The sequence below is a fragment of the Triticum aestivum genome, chromosome 2A, assembly GCF_018294505.1.
Source record: "Triticum aestivum cultivar Chinese Spring chromosome 2A, IWGSC CS RefSeq v2.1, whole genome shotgun sequence".
NCBI lineage: Eukaryota > Viridiplantae > Streptophyta > Magnoliopsida > Poales > Poaceae > Triticum > Triticum aestivum.
The window spans coordinates 756171007-756187995 of record NC_057797.1 but is presented as its reverse complement, the minus strand read 5'-3'; the positions used below and the strand labels follow the sequence as shown (position 1 = coordinate 756187995).

The 16989-nt window shown below is 49.2% G+C and overlaps 1 protein-coding gene, 1 long non-coding RNA gene and 1 pseudogene across 3 annotated transcripts; 1 reads left to right on the top strand and 2 right to left on the bottom strand.

Moving 5' to 3' along the window:
- The first annotated feature begins 932 nt into the window (after positions 1-932).
- On the top strand, positions 933-3627 carry LOC123186482 (uncharacterized). 2 transcript variants are annotated; one of them, XR_006493642.1, is made up of 6 exons: positions 933-1377; positions 1666-1779; positions 2048-2296; positions 2391-2467; positions 2602-3014; positions 3380-3627. It is a non-coding gene; the product is annotated as an uncharacterized lncRNA (long non-coding RNA). The 2 variants fall into 2 exon arrangements; XR_006493643.1 differs by having other exon boundaries at positions 1666-2296.
- Positions 3628-9525: 5898 nt separating this feature from the next.
- On the bottom strand, positions 9526-9664 carry LOC123038459 (uncharacterized; annotated as a pseudogene).
- Positions 9665-14737: 5073 nt separating this feature from the next.
- Positions 14738-15828, bottom strand: LOC123186481 (heavy metal-associated isoprenylated plant protein 39). The gene is made up of 3 exons (XM_044598245.1): positions 15630-15828; positions 15433-15508; positions 14738-15289 (listed from the first exon to the last, which is right to left on the bottom strand). Exons 1-3 carry the CDS (start codon positions 15633-15635, stop codon positions 14955-14957), a joined length of 417 nt encoding a protein of 138 aa, XP_044454180.1. The 5' UTR covers positions 15636-15828; the 3' UTR covers positions 14738-14954.
- Between the last annotated feature and the right edge of the window lie 1161 nt (positions 15829-16989).

Genomic DNA, 16989 nt, shown 5'->3' with positions numbered 1-16989 from the left:
GGCGTTGCTCCGCACGGCGCAGCTGCAGCGCGGGTGAAGAAGAGGCGCGTGGTCATCTCCCACATGTGAAGCACGGGCAAGGTCGAAGCGGGATCAGTTGCCGGCCACGCAGGACGATGGGGCTCACGCGGGGACGGCCATGGCGGCTTTGGATCGGGCCCCGGAGGCCCTCGAGGCCAAATCCGACCGGGAGCTTGTGCTCTGCCTCGTCCGGATCAGCGGAGCTGACGGATTTGATGGGAGGCGGGAGGGCGGCCGGGCCGCGGCGGCGCAGGGGAGGCAGGAGGGGACGTCGGGGCGGGGAGGAGGAGGCGCGGCCGGGGCGGGGAGGCGGCAGGACGGTGCGCGACGGGGCGGGGAGGCGGAGGGGCGGCCGAGGATGGAGCGCCGGGGCGCGGCGCGGCGGGAGGGCGGCCGGGCAGGGCGGCCGAAGGCCGGCGGCGGCCGGATCGGGGGAGGGGGAGCTGAAAACTCCCCCCCGCGCGAAACTGGCGAGGGAACCGGGTCGGGGAGGGGTTGGGCTGCCAACCCCTGTTTCTACAGGCTGGGAAGGAGAATAGGGGTTGAGCCTTTAAAAAAATTTGAAGGTTTAAGGGTTAATGGGTTCTATTTTTTGCGATTTTTTCGTGTCAACCCGTAAAAAAGCGGTTATTTTTAAGGATTTGAGGGTTTAGGGGTACTACTAGTAATAATAATAATGCTCTAAAGGACGCTATGCTACCCGCCCTTCTGAAGCCATCGCGCGCGCACGCCGTCGTCGACCGAACGATTCTTTTACCACAGTGCTTTTTCATCTGCTGGCGGTCGGTACACCGTTAATCTCTTCTCTACCTGAGCTTTTCGTTTGATGTTCTATGACGGGTGGGGCTGGTTTGGTCGTGGGGCCAAGAAACGAGGTGGTTTTTCGATGCATTTGGGTGCGCGTGTTTCTACCGAGACAGGGATTAACCTAGACGCGATTCCCCGCTGTGAAAAATCCACCCATCTCCTCCCGATTCCCAGCCGCCGCCGCCACCGCATCCTCTCTCCTCCCCTGACGTCGCCTTTTCCCCCTCCTCTCCTCGCAACGGCCTCCTCCTTCCTGCAGCGCCTCTTCCTCTCTTCCTTGCTGATGGCGCCACCCGCCGGTCGATGCCTCCTGTCTTGCCCTTTCCATGGGGAGGTGGAGATGGGAAGATGGCGTTGGAGGAGGGAGCACGGGTGGGCGCCGCAGCTGAAGCACGGGTGGCCTGGTTGTGGCCTGGTTGTGGTGGAGCATGGCGGGAGTCCGGGCGGCGTCGTGGTCGTGGTCAAGAGGAGAAGCACGGGTGGCCGCCGTAGCTGAGCTTCTATGTAATATAGTTCCGATGAATCCTCTGCCGCATCTGGCCTCTGCAGGTACCCACACCTCTTCACACCCCCCCCCCCCCCTCCTGATTTGCCTTCTCCCCTCTCCTTTTCACTTATTTTTTCAATTTAACAACAGAATATCTCATCCCTGTTTGTGTAGATTCGTTTTTGTATCTACCTATAAAGCGTTCGATGAAAATCCAAGCTGCTGCAGTGGCAGATTACGCCATCCGCTTGCATGCTGAGCCATGTTGATTGCTTCTCTTTTGGTCCCTTGTCATTTGCTTGCTCTATGATTCGTTGTTGTAAAAGAATTGCATTCTTTTTTTTTTGTAGGTTGGGCTCTCCTGTTCTTTTTTGTTGGCTTGACGTACGCACTGGCAACCTCTTATGTGAGGGATTCAGCATGCCTCTATTTGAGAGAAAAGATATGGAGAAGCGGATTTTCAGGTATGCTCTATGGTTTGGAGCAATGCCACTTTGATTTGGTTCACATTTTCTTTATAGGTTGATGTTGTCTGTTGAGTATATGAGGTTGCCGCTGCTCCATGTTAAGTACCAGCCAGAACTGCCATTATATATTTATTAAGCTGATGAAGACATATGTTGCAGCTGAAGTTTCTTATTTAATTACAAGTGATGAAGACATATGTTGCAGCTGAAATGATTGCCCTTGCATCGTGCTAATTAAATCACATCTGCATTCTGATGATCCCAGAATCTGATTATTAGGCATAGAAGTGAGAAAACTTCCACGATGAAGTGACTGCTTCACATGCACATGGCTTGCCTGATATAATCACGACCTTCGCGTGTGATCTGGAGTGGCCTGAGATAGTTCAGGGTCTTGAACATGGGCAAAAAGCAGTCGACAGGACTGATATTACCGTACGGGTGCATCAGATGAAGCTTCTTGATTACCTGCAGAAAATCAGCACCGGGCAGGTGTTCGGGACTGTCGTTGCTGGTACTGTGCCCGGTGCCATTTCTTCCTCTAACCCACTTTTCCTTAGCCATACATCTTGCTTATCCTGTCTTTCATTTATCTTTCTGTTCTCCAGTTGTCCACACTGTGGAGTTCCAAAAGAGGGGTCTGCCCCATGCACGTATCCTTGTTTGGCAGTAGAACAGTGCCCAGGTGATGACACCAGCTTCCATAGATTCATCTGTTTCAACGACTGTTAGCATTTCTATTGGATTTAGCTTCCTCTTTCAATTTTTTGTTGCTTTCCTCTTGCATGGTTCCCAATGGTTAACTTGGCGCTGCCACAGGGATCTAAACTGACCTGATGTTGACGATGGTACTGCTGCCACTGCACTTGCTAAGACCATGGAAACTGCACTTGCTCAGCCACCCAGACTTAAAATGTACGCCCTCTCTCTGCAATGAAGCAAAAGATGCTTTTACCTGCCTATCCAAACTGGAAATGCACGCATGGATCATTAAAAAATTAGCTAGGAAACGCCGTGCAGTGGATCTTCTGATGCTATAGCAATTATAGTTTTGATTCCTCTGTTTCCTTAGTTTGCCTTGTTAGGTTTTTTCCCTATTCATATACAATATGAATATATATCTCTCATATACTCCTTTTGCTGAAAACATTCTGATGCTGCTGCTACTACAAAGACCGGTTCATCAAAAAAAAAGTAGTTGATCCATGCTTGGGGATAAGCATGCGTGTGTGGTACGTCTATTCCAACGACCTATACTTCTTTCACAGATTTGTTCATGCCTTTCTTTTGGTTATTTTCCACTTACCATGGTTTACATTGTGTTGTCTTTTATATGATATATAGATACCCAGAAATGATGTCAGGTGATTCTAGAATATTGTTTAGTATCCTGACGATACCTATAGTCCTTTCACCGATTTATCCTTGCCTTATGCCTTCTATATCAACTGATGTATTTATTCATGTCTACACCTTTTATCAGTAACTAATGGACTACATACATAACTGGCTTTATTATGGTACCAATTTAACTCTTATTAACTTGCGATGGCATGTGGATCTCTTGTCTTATGAACTTTTCTGTCTTTTTCATCAGGTTGATTTGTATATAGAAGCTTGATGCCTTGACCCTCGCTACTTCCACCCTCACTGCTAAGGGCGCCGTCCACAAGAACAAGTGAAGACTGCTGTGTTGCTGCCGTGTTTACAAATGAGGTCTTTGGCGCTCATAGAGTCATGCCAAACCTTTGTTGATGCATTTCCCTGTTTAAGATCCGAACTAAGCTACTTTCATGTCTTATAAATGCCATCGTTTGCCTTTTGAACGATGCTATGTTGCTTTTCCAACACTGCGCTTATGCCCCTGCCTATATAACCTCTGGTGATGTACATCCATCTATTAATATCCATGATGCCACTCTTATCTATAGTTATCTATTTCCGCTGGTTTTCATTATTTAAAGCATCAATTGCTCAACAAGAAAACCAAATGTGCTGATTACAACGCATAACAATGAGGAAAAGTTGTGCCCTGCCTTTCGCCGTCCATCTTCCGCTCAAGAGCTAACATGATGTGATCTAAAGATGCATTTCTATATGAAATACATATTCCAACCATACTTCCCTTGCTCTCGCCCCTTGCGCCATTGGCGCAACGGGTCATCTAGTGCATATAGCAATGGATTGCTCATTGGTGGTTAAAGATATCAAAAAAAATTAGGGAAGCCCCCATGCTATGATCATCGAGGAAATTCTAGACTGCAAGAATGATGTTGAAGAATGCTTCATACATAGCGCATTAAGGCAGAGTTAGTCCAAATCCAAATCCAAATCCGAGCCTTGCAAGAGCACGACCGACGAAAATGAAAATTACAAGCGGGTTTGAGGGGTTCGTTGTCGTCTTTGACCTGTGTAAGTTGATGGTGCGTCATGAGTCTAGTTCAATGGCACACCTCCTCCGTGTCGCGGGTGTGATGAATAAGTCATCGAATGTTACGAGCGTCTCCAAGAGACACCAATGACGATGGTCCGAAGCACGAATTATCGATTCGGGGAAGAAGGTGGCGACGATATGAAGCATGGACTATCAATTTGGGGAAGAAGGCAAAGACCGAATAAGGAGACCTAACCCATCTTGACATCGAAAGCATGGTTACGGAAACTTACTAGGGCAATGACATCAAAGCATGACGTCGAAGCACGAACTACACCACGCCGATTATAGAGATGTCGTCCTCAGACACCCAAATGGAGAGGCAAAGCTACTAGGGCAATCGAAGGCTAAAGAACAACACCAAGGATGAGCCTAGGAGACGATACGTCGAAAACATGGCCAATATTCACATCGAGGGACTGGCCACTCGTCATCATAGTCGTGTCGTTTCCGAGAAGGGGAACGCTATCCCCTTTCGGCAGGGACAAGGTCGTCGGCCCGTTTGGACATGTCAGCACACGCCGAACTGGAGAGCACCACCAAAGAAACAGCGCCGGGCCTGCAAGAAAAGCCATTGCTCGAAACTCAAAGCCGTCGGAAACCTCTACACTAAGACACCACTCTTCCAAGGCCAACCTTCCCGATACGTTGTCCTCAAGTAGAACATGATGCTCATGACGCCGTCGCTAACCAACCCACAACAAATTTTGAGCGTTCGCTCGAGGAAGTGGCCCGGGGTGGGAGGAAGGGTCCTCAGTAGTGCCTTTAGGGAGGAAAGTGACGCCCTTCGGCGTCGCCGCTGCCGTGGCTGAACAACCAGCCAGGGGTTTCCCCCGAACCCGGACTTGCGCCACCGACACCTCACTATAAGAGGACAGACGGGTGAGGCCGCAATGCACCAGGATTACACGAGGCCTCAACGGATCCATCCACCATCAGACTCCGTCTGCCGCTGAGACGCACCCCAACATCCGATGCCCTCCGCACTAGAGATGAAGAGCATCGGCTTCCGTGCGGGCTCTCCGTTGTTTTTTCCCCGGAACATAGATGAACACCTGCTCAATTCATCAAACACACGCCTGTTGTCATCATTGTAAATTTGGTAAGCGTTTCTACCTACCTGAGTAGGCCGCGTCTGCGTGTTTATATAGGATGGAAACAGCCTCCATCACGGCATGTACAGGATCTGATTGTTACATACGTGGGAAACAAGAAGAAGGAAAGTACAAATACGATTTGGTTTTATCTCTAACCAAAACCGTGTACAAGATATGGACTCTAGAATATTTTCGTTAACAGCCCACCTCAATCACACTTTGGTAAGAGTGAGATTGCGCCGAAACTCTTCTAGATTCCGTACTGGTAAAGCTTTTGTGAACCCATCTGCAACCTGATCCTTTGAAGATACAAACTGTATTTGAAGAAGTTTCTTCGCTACCCTTTCTCTGACAAAGTGGTAATCAATTTCAATATGCTTAGTACGAGCATGAAAAACAGGATTAGCTGAGAGATAGGTCGCCCCAAGATTATCACACCACAAGCACGGAGGTTGTCTTGTAGGCATACCCAATTCTCTGAGTAATGACTGCACCCAAATGATTTCAGCTGTTGCATTTGCTAATGCCTTATACTCTGCTTCAGTACTTGACCGAGATACAGTGGCTTGTTTTCTGGCACTCCAGGATATTAGATTTGATCCATAAAATATAGCAAACCCTCCTGTTGATCTTCTATCATCAACACATCCTGCCCAATCTGCATCTGAGAAGGCACTTACCAATGTAGATGGTGTCTTCCTAAATGCAAGACCTGTATCTATGGTGAACTTAACATATCTGAGAATTCTCTTTACTGCTGTCCAATGAACAGTAGTTGGCGCATGCAAGTATTGACAAACTTTATTGACTGAAAAAGAAATGTCAGGTCTTGTAAGAGTCAAATATTGCAATGCTCCAACAATACTCCTGTACCTTGTACTGTCATCTGGTCCAAGAGGTTCACCATCATAGGCTGACAATTTTTCAGTGCTTGATAGAGGGGTTGGTGATGGTTTGCAATCTTTCATGCCAACTCTGGTCAAGATTTCTGAAGCATATTTATGTTGTGTTAATACAATACCATCCTGAGTTTTCTTTACCTCAATCCCAAGGAAGAAGTGTAAATCTCCCAAGTCCTTCAATGCAAAGCTAGAGCTCAAGTCCTGCAACAATGCTGAAACTGCTTCCTGAGAGGAGCTGGTTACAATAATGTCATCAACATATATGAGCACAAATATTGTCACCCCGGACTTATTAAAGATAAATAGGGAGGTGTCGGCCTTTGAAGGGGAAAATCCCAATTCCTGCAGTCTCAAGCTTAAGCGAGAGTACCATGCTCTTGGAGCTTGCTTGAGTCCATAAAGAGCCTTATCTAGCTTGCACACATGAAAGGGTGAGTTTTTGTCTTCATAACCAGGTGGTTGTCTCATGTAGACTTCTTCTTCCAGAACACCATGAAGGAACGCGTTCTCCACATCTAGCTGCCTTAAACTCCATCTCCTGGATACAGCAATAGACAAAACAAGTCTGATAGTAGCAGCTTTAACTACTGGACTGAATGTATCCTCATAGTCTATTCCATATCTTTGCTTGAATCCTTTTGCTACTAATCTAGCTTTATATCTATCTATACTGCCATCAGCTTTCTTTTTTATTCTATAAACCCATTTACAATCAATAACATTTTTTCGATGATTGGCTGGAACTAAGTGCCAAGTCTTATTTTTCATTAATGCTGAATACTCAACATCCATAGCCTTTCTCCAGTTTGTATTGTTTAAGGCCTCTTGCACATTTTGCGGCTCTCCTGTTGCACAAAACGATGCATATTTGACCTTAAAATTTTTCTCATAGAGTACTGTACCGTCTGAGGGGAGTAGTGGTTTTGAGATGCCTGATTTAGAGCGTGTGCGCCCTCTCACGATAGCACCAGTTGGGACTGGTCCAGATCCAGCCGTAGAAGATCCGGAGCCCACCTGGCGATCAGCCACAGAAGATCCAGCGCCCACCTCGTTAGCGGACGCAGGTGATCCCGAAATCGAACCATCCTGGCGATCGTTGTCGCTGACGTCCGCTGCAGCAGGTGAATCAGGCCCAGGCGGCCCAGGTGGAGACGGGGCATTGGCGCCTGGCGAGCCAGCTGGCCCAGAAGACGCAGCGCGCACTCGCGTGCGGTCGGGGGAGCGCCCAGGCGGCCCAGGTGAAGACGGGGCATTGGCGCCTGGGGAGCCAGCGGGCCCGGAGCGGTCGGGGGAGCGCTCGACAGCCGTCCGCATGTCGCCTCCTGATTGCCCGCGCGTGCAGCTCGGATTTGCAGCCTCTGCGCCGCCCGTGTCTGCTGCTGCAGGGCGATCTGCCTGGGATCGCGCGCCAGGATCACCTCCGTGTCCTGTGCCTGTGTCCTCATCTGCAGCATAAAATAAAGGATCGTTTCTTGCCAAATTTAGCCTGGTTTCGACGTGGTTTTCGCCCAGATTTTTTTGTATGGGTTCTGCACCTCCTGTGTTATTCCCTGCATCAGTTTGGTCAGTAACATATGCCATATTTTGATCATCACAGTTATTATCACCCCCATGATCAAAGGATGAAGGATTTTTAAGAGATTCTGGTAGGAGGGAGATTTCTTTCCTAAGTAGAGCTCCTGCATTGGGATGAAGCGAAGCAAAAGGAAAAACAGTCTCATCAAATACCACGTCGCGAGAAATATAAATGCGACCCGTGGAGACATCGAGACATTTAACTCCTTTGTGACGAGGACTATAGCCTAAGAAAACGCATTGTTTGAGCGGAAGGATAATTTTTGAGTGTTGTATGGGCGCAAGTTAGGCCAACATGCGCAACCAAAAACACGGAGCGATGCATAGTTAGGCTTGGTGTGAAATAGACGTTCAAAGGGAATGTCAAAATTGATAGCACTACTTGGCAGAATATTAATGAGATAGGTGGCTGCTAAGAAGGCTTCATCCCAGAATTTAAGTGGCATGGATGCATTGGCTAGGAGGGCGAGACCGACTTCAACAATGTGTCTGTGTTTTCTCTCTGCCGACCCATTTTGTTGATGAGTGTGAGGGCAGGAGACATGATGTGAGATCCCAATCTTTTGAAAGAAAGGGTTTAGTTTCTCGTATTCACCGCCCCAATCAGATTGGACAGCGAGAATTTTGCGGCCGAATTTTCGTTCAACATGTGCTTGGAAATTGCGGAAAACCTCAAAAACATCGGATTTATTTTTAATAAGATAGATCCAAGTAAATTTACTGTAATCATCGATGAAACTAACATAATATTTGTGTCTACCAACAGAAATAGGAGCATCACCCCATACATCAGAGAATACTAACTCAAGAGGAACAGTAGACACACTTGTGGACACTTGATAAGGTAACTGATGACTCTTTGCTCTTTGGCAAGAATCACAAACAGACTCAAGGTTTAGCTCTCCATGACAAGGGAGCTTATTATTCCTAAGCACACGTTGAACAATAGAAAAAGATGGATGGCCAAGACGATCGTGCCACCGTGTTGGAGATAGCTTGATGGCACCGAAGGCTTGTTTATTCGACGTCCTAATTGGAATCAATGGATAGAGGCCTCCCCTACATCTGCCTCGATAGAGAATTCTCCCCGTTGTTTGGTCCTTAATCACAAAAAAAGTAGGCCAAAACTCAAGATAAGCATGATTGTCAACAGCAATTTTATGCACTGAAAGGAGATTTTTAGATGCGTGGGGGACATGCAAGATATTTCTGAGATGAATTTGATCATTGAGAGTGTTAATAACCGAATGACCAATATGGGATATGTCCATACCTGAACCATCAGCGGTGTGGATCTGATCGGTGCCGCGGTAGTTGTCGCGGACGGTGAGCTTCTCTAGCTCTCCGGTGATGTGATTTGTCGCCCCGCTGTCGGCGTACCAGTTGGTGTCCACCCCGTAGGAGGACAGGTTGGCGGCGCCCGCTGACTTCTCTTCTGGAAGGTAATCGTCGGTGAAGCGGTACCAGCAGTCCATGGCCGTATGGCCTGACTTGCCGCAGATCTGGCAAGTCGGACGGTTGTTGTTGATGTTGCCTGTACGTCCACCCCTGTTGTTGTTGTTGAAGGGATGGGCGTTGTTGTTGCCGTTGGTGCTGCTGCCACCCCTCGTGTTGCTACTGCCACGGCCTCCGCCGCGACCACGAGGAGCGCCACGGCCACGCCCGCGCCCTCGTGCAGCCATGTTAGCCGAGGACTTGAAGCCGGAGTTGGTCCCTTGCAGCAGCTCGACCCGTTGATCGAAATTCGCCATCTGTCCATAGAGAGCATCAAGAGATACAGGAGTAGTCTGCGCATCAAGGGCAGAGACTAATGGGGTGTAGTCCATATCGAGGCCAGCAAGGATAAACGAGATGAGCTCATCCTCGCCAACTGGTTTTCCAGCAGCAGCAAGCTCATCGGCGAAACCTTTCATCCGGGCAAAGTAGGCCGGGACAGATTGGTTCCCCTTCTGAGCATTGGCGAGGGAGATGCGCAGATTGTTGATGCGGGATCGGGAGTGAGATGAAAACATGTTGGTGAGGGCACTCCATACCGCGTGTGAGGTCTCCAGATGAAGAACCTGAACGAGTACCTCCTTGGACAGCGAGTTGATGATGTAGGACAGGACCTGCTGATCCTGCCCTCTCCAGGCGATGAAGTCGGGGTTGGGGACGGAGGTGACCTTGCCCTCCTTGTCCGTGGTTGAGATCTTCTCTTCTGGTGCCGCGACGGATCCATCTAGGTACCCGTACAACCCAGCGCCCCTGATCTGCGGAAGCACCTGGGCCTTCCATAGCAGATGGTTCTCACGAGTAAGCTTCTCGGAGATTTGGTTGGAGTAGAGAGCCGGCGCCGTGGTACTGGAGGACGCCATGGATGGAAGGTGGAGGAAAGGATGGAAACTAGATGTGTTTTGGAAGGTTGGTTCTGATTACCATGTAAATTTGGTAAGCGTTTCTACCTACCTGAGTAGGCCGCGTCTGCGTGTTTATATAGGATGGAAACAGCCTCCATCACGGCATGTACAGGATCTGATTGTCACATACGTGGGAAACAAGAAGAAGGAAAGTACAAATACGATTTGGTTTTATCTCTAACCAAAACCGTGTACAAGATATGGACTCTAGAATATTTTCGTTAACAATCATCTGCTCGTCACAAAGGTGAACGTTTCGTCATCTGGCCCCTCCCTACCAAATCGACGAGTTCCCCATCATCACGGATGAAAAGGTAGAACTTTGAATGCTCACGTTCAAGGTTTTTAATTTCGAAAACAAAATAATTTCGGAGCCCATCGAAATATGTGAAATTTCGCATATTTCGGATTTTCCGATTTCAAATTTAGCTTAATTTTATTGAATCCTAAAATAATTTAAATACATTTGAAAATCTGTTTGAGTTTGCATCGAAATTTTGGTGTTGATAATATTTCGGACCCCACTGAAATATGCGAAATTTCGGAAATTTTACTGAAATTTCGTTGAAATTTTTACCGATTTGCTATTTTACAGTCGAGTGTTTTTCAATTCGTCGTCAATCAAATCCGTGTTCTGCCATTCTCGCGCAGATATTCGTGTTGATTTCTTTTTTCTTCGTGCTGGCGTTTCATTTGTTCGGGTTGATTCGTGTTGGTTTATCGGGTTTGGTTTTCCTGTCTCAGCCCGTTACCGTCCCCGGCCCGGCACTGTTTCCACTTTCATTTTGGGGGTTTTGTTTTGATAAGGCAACGAGAAGGGAAGGAGCTCGAGCGGAGGAGGAGAGGAGGCGATTTCTTATGTTCATGGCGATTCCGAGCTATTCCACCGCTCGATTCGATTTCTCCTCCCTTTTCTCTTTGATCCCCGCTGTCGCGGTTGGTTGTCCTTGTCTCTCGTGTTTCCCTGTGTGCTTTTGCTTGTCTCGTGGCTGTGTAGTTCTGGATCTAGGTAAGTTTTGGATCCGTGGATCCATGGTTCATTTGTTCTTGCTGTTGTCCGTGGATCCGTGGTAGGTGCATGTTGCTGCCGTGTTTGTTTCTAGTCCGCCATGCCTAGCGCTCCATTTCCCATCCTTCTGCTTACCTGAGTTGTGTAGGAGCTTGTTGTATGTGGGGGTTCTAATCCATCTGCTTGTTGTGGTCCTTTTCTCCCCTGCTTATAGTGTGGAGGTAGACGTAGGTTGTTTATTCTGATGTAGATGTAGAGATAGGCGAAGTTATAGTTGCAGCGGTGGATTCTGTTGGGGAACGTAGTAATTTAAAAAAAAATTCTACGCACACGCAAGATCATGGTGATGCATAGCAACGAGAGGGGAGAGTGTTGTCTACGTACCCTCGTAGACCGGCAACAAAAGTGTTGACACAACGTAGAGGAAGTAGTCGTACGTCTTCCCGATCCGACCGATCCAAGTACCGAACGTACGGCACATCCGAGTTCTGCACACGTTCAACTCGGTGACGTCCCTCGAGTTCCGATCCAGCAAAACGTTGAGGAAGAGTTTCGTCAGCACGACGGCGTGATGACGGTGATGATGTTCTACCGACGCAGGGCTTCGCCTAAACACCGCTACGATATGACCGAGGTGGAATATGGTGGAAGGGGGCACCGCACAGGGCTAAGGAACGATCACGAGGATCAACTTGTGTGTCATGGGGTGCCCCCTTGCCTCAGTATATAAAGGAGGGAGAGAGGGAGGTGCGGCCGGCCCTATGGGTGCGCCTGGAGGAGTCCTACTCCAACCGGGAGTAGGACTCCCCCCTCTTGCCTTGTTGGAAAAGGAAGGAGGAAGGGAGAAAGAGGAAAGGGCCCCCCCCCTTCATTGTCCTATTCGGACTAGGAGGGGAGGGGGCACGCGGCCTGCCCTGGCCGGCCCTCCTCTTCTCCGTTATGGCCCATGTAGGCCCAATAACCCCCGGGGGGGTTCCGGTAACCCCCCGATACTCCGGTAAAATCCCAATTTCATCCGGAACGTTTCCGATATCCAAATATAGGCTTCCAATATATCAATCTTTATGTCTCGACCATTTCGAGACTCCTCATCATGTCCGTGATCACATCCGGGACTCCGAACAACCTTCGGTACATCAAAACACAAAAACCCTAATTACGATCGTCACTGAACTTTAAGCGTGCGGACCCTACGGGTTCGAGAACTATGTAGACATGACCGAGACACGTCTCCGGTCAATAACCAATAGCGGAACCTGGATGCTCATATTGGCTCCTACATATTCTACGAGTATATGGAAAGCTCGTAGGCATCGGATCAATGATGAATAATTATGCCGGATGCGGTTCATCATGTAACAGACATAACATAGGGTGACACATAACTAGCTCCAATTCGTCAATGTAATGTAGGCATGTATTCCGAATATAGTCATACGTACTTATGAAAAAGAACTTGCATGGCATCTTTTGTCCTACCCTCCCGTGGCAGCGGGGTCCTAATGGAAACTGAGGGATATTAAGGCCTCCTTTTAATAGAGAACCGGAACAAAGCATTAGCATATAATGAATACATGAACTCCTCAAACTACGGTCATCACCGGTAAGTATCCCGATTATTGTCACTTCGGGGTTAACGGATCATAACACATAATAGGTGACTATAGACTTGCAAGATAGGATCAAGAACTCTCATATATTGATGAAAACATAATAGGTTCAGATCTGAAATCATGGCACTCGGGCCCTAGTGACAAGCATTAAGCATAGCAAAGTCATAGCAACATCAATCTCAGAACATAGTGGATACTAGGGATCAAATCCTAACAAAACTAACTCGATTACATGCTAAATCTCATCCAACCCATCACCGTCCAGCAAGTCTACGATGGAATTACTCACGCACGGCGGTGAGCATCATGAAATTGGTGATGGAGGATGGTTGATGATGACGACGGTGATGAATCCCTCTCCGGAGCCCCGAACGGACTCCAGATCAGCCCTCCCGAGAGGTTTTAGGGCTTGGCGGCGGCTCCGTATCGTAAAACGCGATGATTTCTTCTCTCTTATTTTTTCTCCCCGAAAGTAGTTATATAGAGTTGGAGTTGGAGTCGGGAGGTCTCCAAGGGGCCCACGAGGTAGGGGGCGCGCCCTAGGGGGGCGCCCCCCACCCTCGTGGAAAGGGTGTGGCCCCCGTGGTCTTCATCTTTGGCGAGGATTTTTTATTATTTATTGTAAGATATTCTGTGGAGTTTCAGGTCATTCCAAAAACTTTTGTTTTCTGCACATAAAACAACATCATGGCAATTCTGCTGAAAACAACGTCAGTCCGGGTTAGTTCCATTCAAATCGTACAAGTTGGAGTCCAAAATAAGGGCAAAAGTGTTTGGAAAAGTAGATACGACGGAGACGTATCACAACCTCTGGCGTGAGCTGCTCGAGAGCGCGGGCACCAATCTACTGTACTCGACGGCGTACCACCCGCAGACCGATGGCCAGAGCGAGCGGGTGAACCAGTGCCTGGAGATGCACCTGCGCTGCGCCGTCCCTGGAGATACAACTCGACCTTCCATTCATCGCTCAAGTGCACACCCTTCAAGGCCCTGTACGACAGAGAATCCACTTTGGGCGCCATGGCAACCTGGGCGGATGAGGCACCAGCCGGCGACGACCTGGACTGGGCAGCACATACGGATGCCATCTGCGCCCAGCTCAAGATCCAGTGGTCGTCATCGTCTCCGGATTCGGCCACCTGGGAGGACTACGACGTGCTACGCCGGCGATTTCTCACGGCTACCATCTGGGGGGGGGGGGAGGCCTCATCTTAAGGAGGGGAGAATGTTACACCTAACCAGCTGTTATTGTGCCTAAGAGCTGGTTGGTGGGCCCAGCCAGCTGGCCGGCCAAGTAAGAAACCAAAAAACAAAAAGAAAGAACACATACAGCCTTTTCTGTGAGGCTCTGACAAGAGAAAAATAAGAAGAGCCTATGACTGTGACTCTTGATTTAAAGGAGGGCCTCCCTTCGGCGTTTGGCAATGCATTTGTTTTTCCCTTCAATGGATGAAAAATCACACACGTCCTCCAAGAATCTGTGATCGATTTCACGTGAAATAAGCACATATGGTAATTCAGCTCGAATTAGTCACACAGTAGAAAATATAGAAATACGCGAGCTCCGTATGGGGAATTCGATCCTTGTGAACGCACTTTTGCCTGTATAGAATAGAAGAGTCGTCCATCGAGATCACCAGTGACTGAAAACAACACTGTCAGAGAGCTTCAGAGTACTTTCAGATCATAACTGACACCAATTTAGCCGCCTAAGTTTCACTCGTTACGGTGTTTTTATTTCCTATCATCACTGGAGAGCACCCGGTGAGCCTCCACCCACTCGGAATCAGCATTCGTTGCAGAAAGTTTATATATATATATATATATATATATATATATATATATATATATATATATATTTATATATATTTGTAGTCCTTTTCCTCACTGTTATTTGATTCCACATCTGCGCATCACAAACTCGGCAGATGCGTCTACTTTATCCCCCCCAAAGCGAAAAAACAAGACAAAACAACATCATCTACGGATCATATATATCGCGATCGCTGTCGCAGGTAGGCTGACGAGTGGAGCAACCACCAACCACCACCGGAGCAGGTCGCGACCGGTGACCGCCGGTGAGCCGCACGCCGGCAGCCCAGCTAGAAATGTACATGTACAGGGCGGTGCCATGGGGATGAGGCGATCAGCAGATGACGCATGAGTTGGGGTCCTCCTCGGCGCTGCGGACGAAGTAGTACGGGTGCGGGTGGTGGTGCTGCGGCGGCGGCGGCGGGTACCAGTAGTGAGGCGGGTACACCACCTGCTTGCTCTCGTCCTTCTTGTCCTTGTCGCCGTCCTTCTTGTCGCCGCCGCCGTCTTTCTTGTCGCCGTCCTTCTTGTCCTCCTTGGCCGGGCCGACGGAGACGATGTCCACCCCGGGGAAGACCTTGCGCAGCTTGGCGACGACGTCAACGGGGTCCATGCTGCCGACCACCGTCATCTTCTGGTCCTTCACGTCCACGCCCATGTTGTCGATGCCTGAGCCACGCGCACGCAGTGAGTTTTCATCGCCAGCATGGATCAGCGGCAGAAAATTCTCTCCAGCTCTATGATCACAACGAAGCAGAGCAAGGTAGGAGGACGGAATTGGAGAAGAGGAAGCAGGGGAGAAAGAGGAGCACCGTGGAGAGCGGAGACGGCCTTGAGCGCCTTCTGCTTCTGCCTGTCGTCGTGCACGTCCAGCTTCAGCACCACCTTCTGCACCCGGCCGCCAGACAAGAAAAACCATCAGAACCCGGAGCAGCAAGATCAAGAGCCGCAGCTGAAATCTGCAACGTAAAGAAACCCCCAAGTCCCCAATCGGACCGACGGCAGTCACCTTCATAGCGCAGCGCCGGCGGGCAAACAGACGGGCGGCGCACGAGGCAGCGGAGAGTTTCGCCGGCGGCGACGTGATAAAATTTGTGAGTGGAAGTGGAAGGACAGCGTGGGTGTGCGTGCTCTGTGTCTCGGGCGATGAGAAGAGAGGGGGAAGTGTGGTGGTGGTGTGTGATCTGGGCGGCAAGGGATCGGGGCGCGGCGGGGTTATATAGGCAGCCCGGGACTGGGACGTCGACGTCGCGGCGCCCCATCGCCCCGTCGCGTGGCCTTGTCCTCTTGGTTTTTCAAAGGGGCGCGGGGGCGACGTCACGGCAGGGCAGCAGGAAGGAAGCTGCCACGAAGCCGCCTCCCTCCGGGCCGGGCCGATACTCGTCGGTCGGTGGCGCCGGAACTGCGCAACGGAGAGAGAAGTGAACCGGTGGATATATGATAATCGCAGGGGCGCGGGCGATTTCGCCGGATCTCGGGTCGATCGGGGGGTGGGACGGATGGCTGGCTGGCCGCGACGACCTGACCCCGACCCGCCGGGTCTCCTGTCCACACGCGCGCGCCCACCTGCTGCACGTCCTAGGTGCGCCCGGGCTGGCCTGGCCATTATCGGAGCACATGACGGTCGTGCCCGATCCGGTGCCGGAGTGCCAGTGCGTCGCCAGCTAACACCGGCCGCGACGGCGGCTCCGGGTCGGCCTGGTCGCCATTGGAGCAATGCGCCATCGGATTGATGAAGCTAGACTGATCCACAAGTTTACGACGGAAGAAGTTAAACATGTTCTTTTCTCTAGGAGACATAATAGAGCCATAGAGGTGGTCACTTATTTGCAATCATCCCTTTGGCATCTTATTTGCAACCGTCTTACTTAAGCTTTTTCATGACTTTTATGATGCCAAAATAGCTGTCTCTAGGCTCGGTTATGAGGTGGTTACTCTGTTAGCTAAAGGCTAGAGGGCTGATAAAATTCAAATGTACCGCCCCATTTGTATGTTAAATGCGCCATTTAAGTTTTTTTTTTACTAAACTTCTTAATAGTAGAGCTATGAAAATTGCTGACAAAGTTGTTTCTAAACTCCAGAATGCATTCATTAAAGGTCGCATTATTCTTGATAGTGTTGTTTTGTTGCATGAATCTATTCACTCCTTACATAGAAGTGACCTGTGCAGCCGTCTTGTTTAAAGTTGTCTTCGAAAAAGCGTATGATCAAATTAATTGAGACTTTATGTTTGAGGTTTTAAAAATGAAAGGTCTTCCTGATCATTTTATTCATTGGACAAAAATGGTGTATTAGGATAACCGAAAGTCCGCCGTGTAAGACAAATATGTCTGACCTAAGCTTTATTGGCCATCGCCTTAGCGATGCAA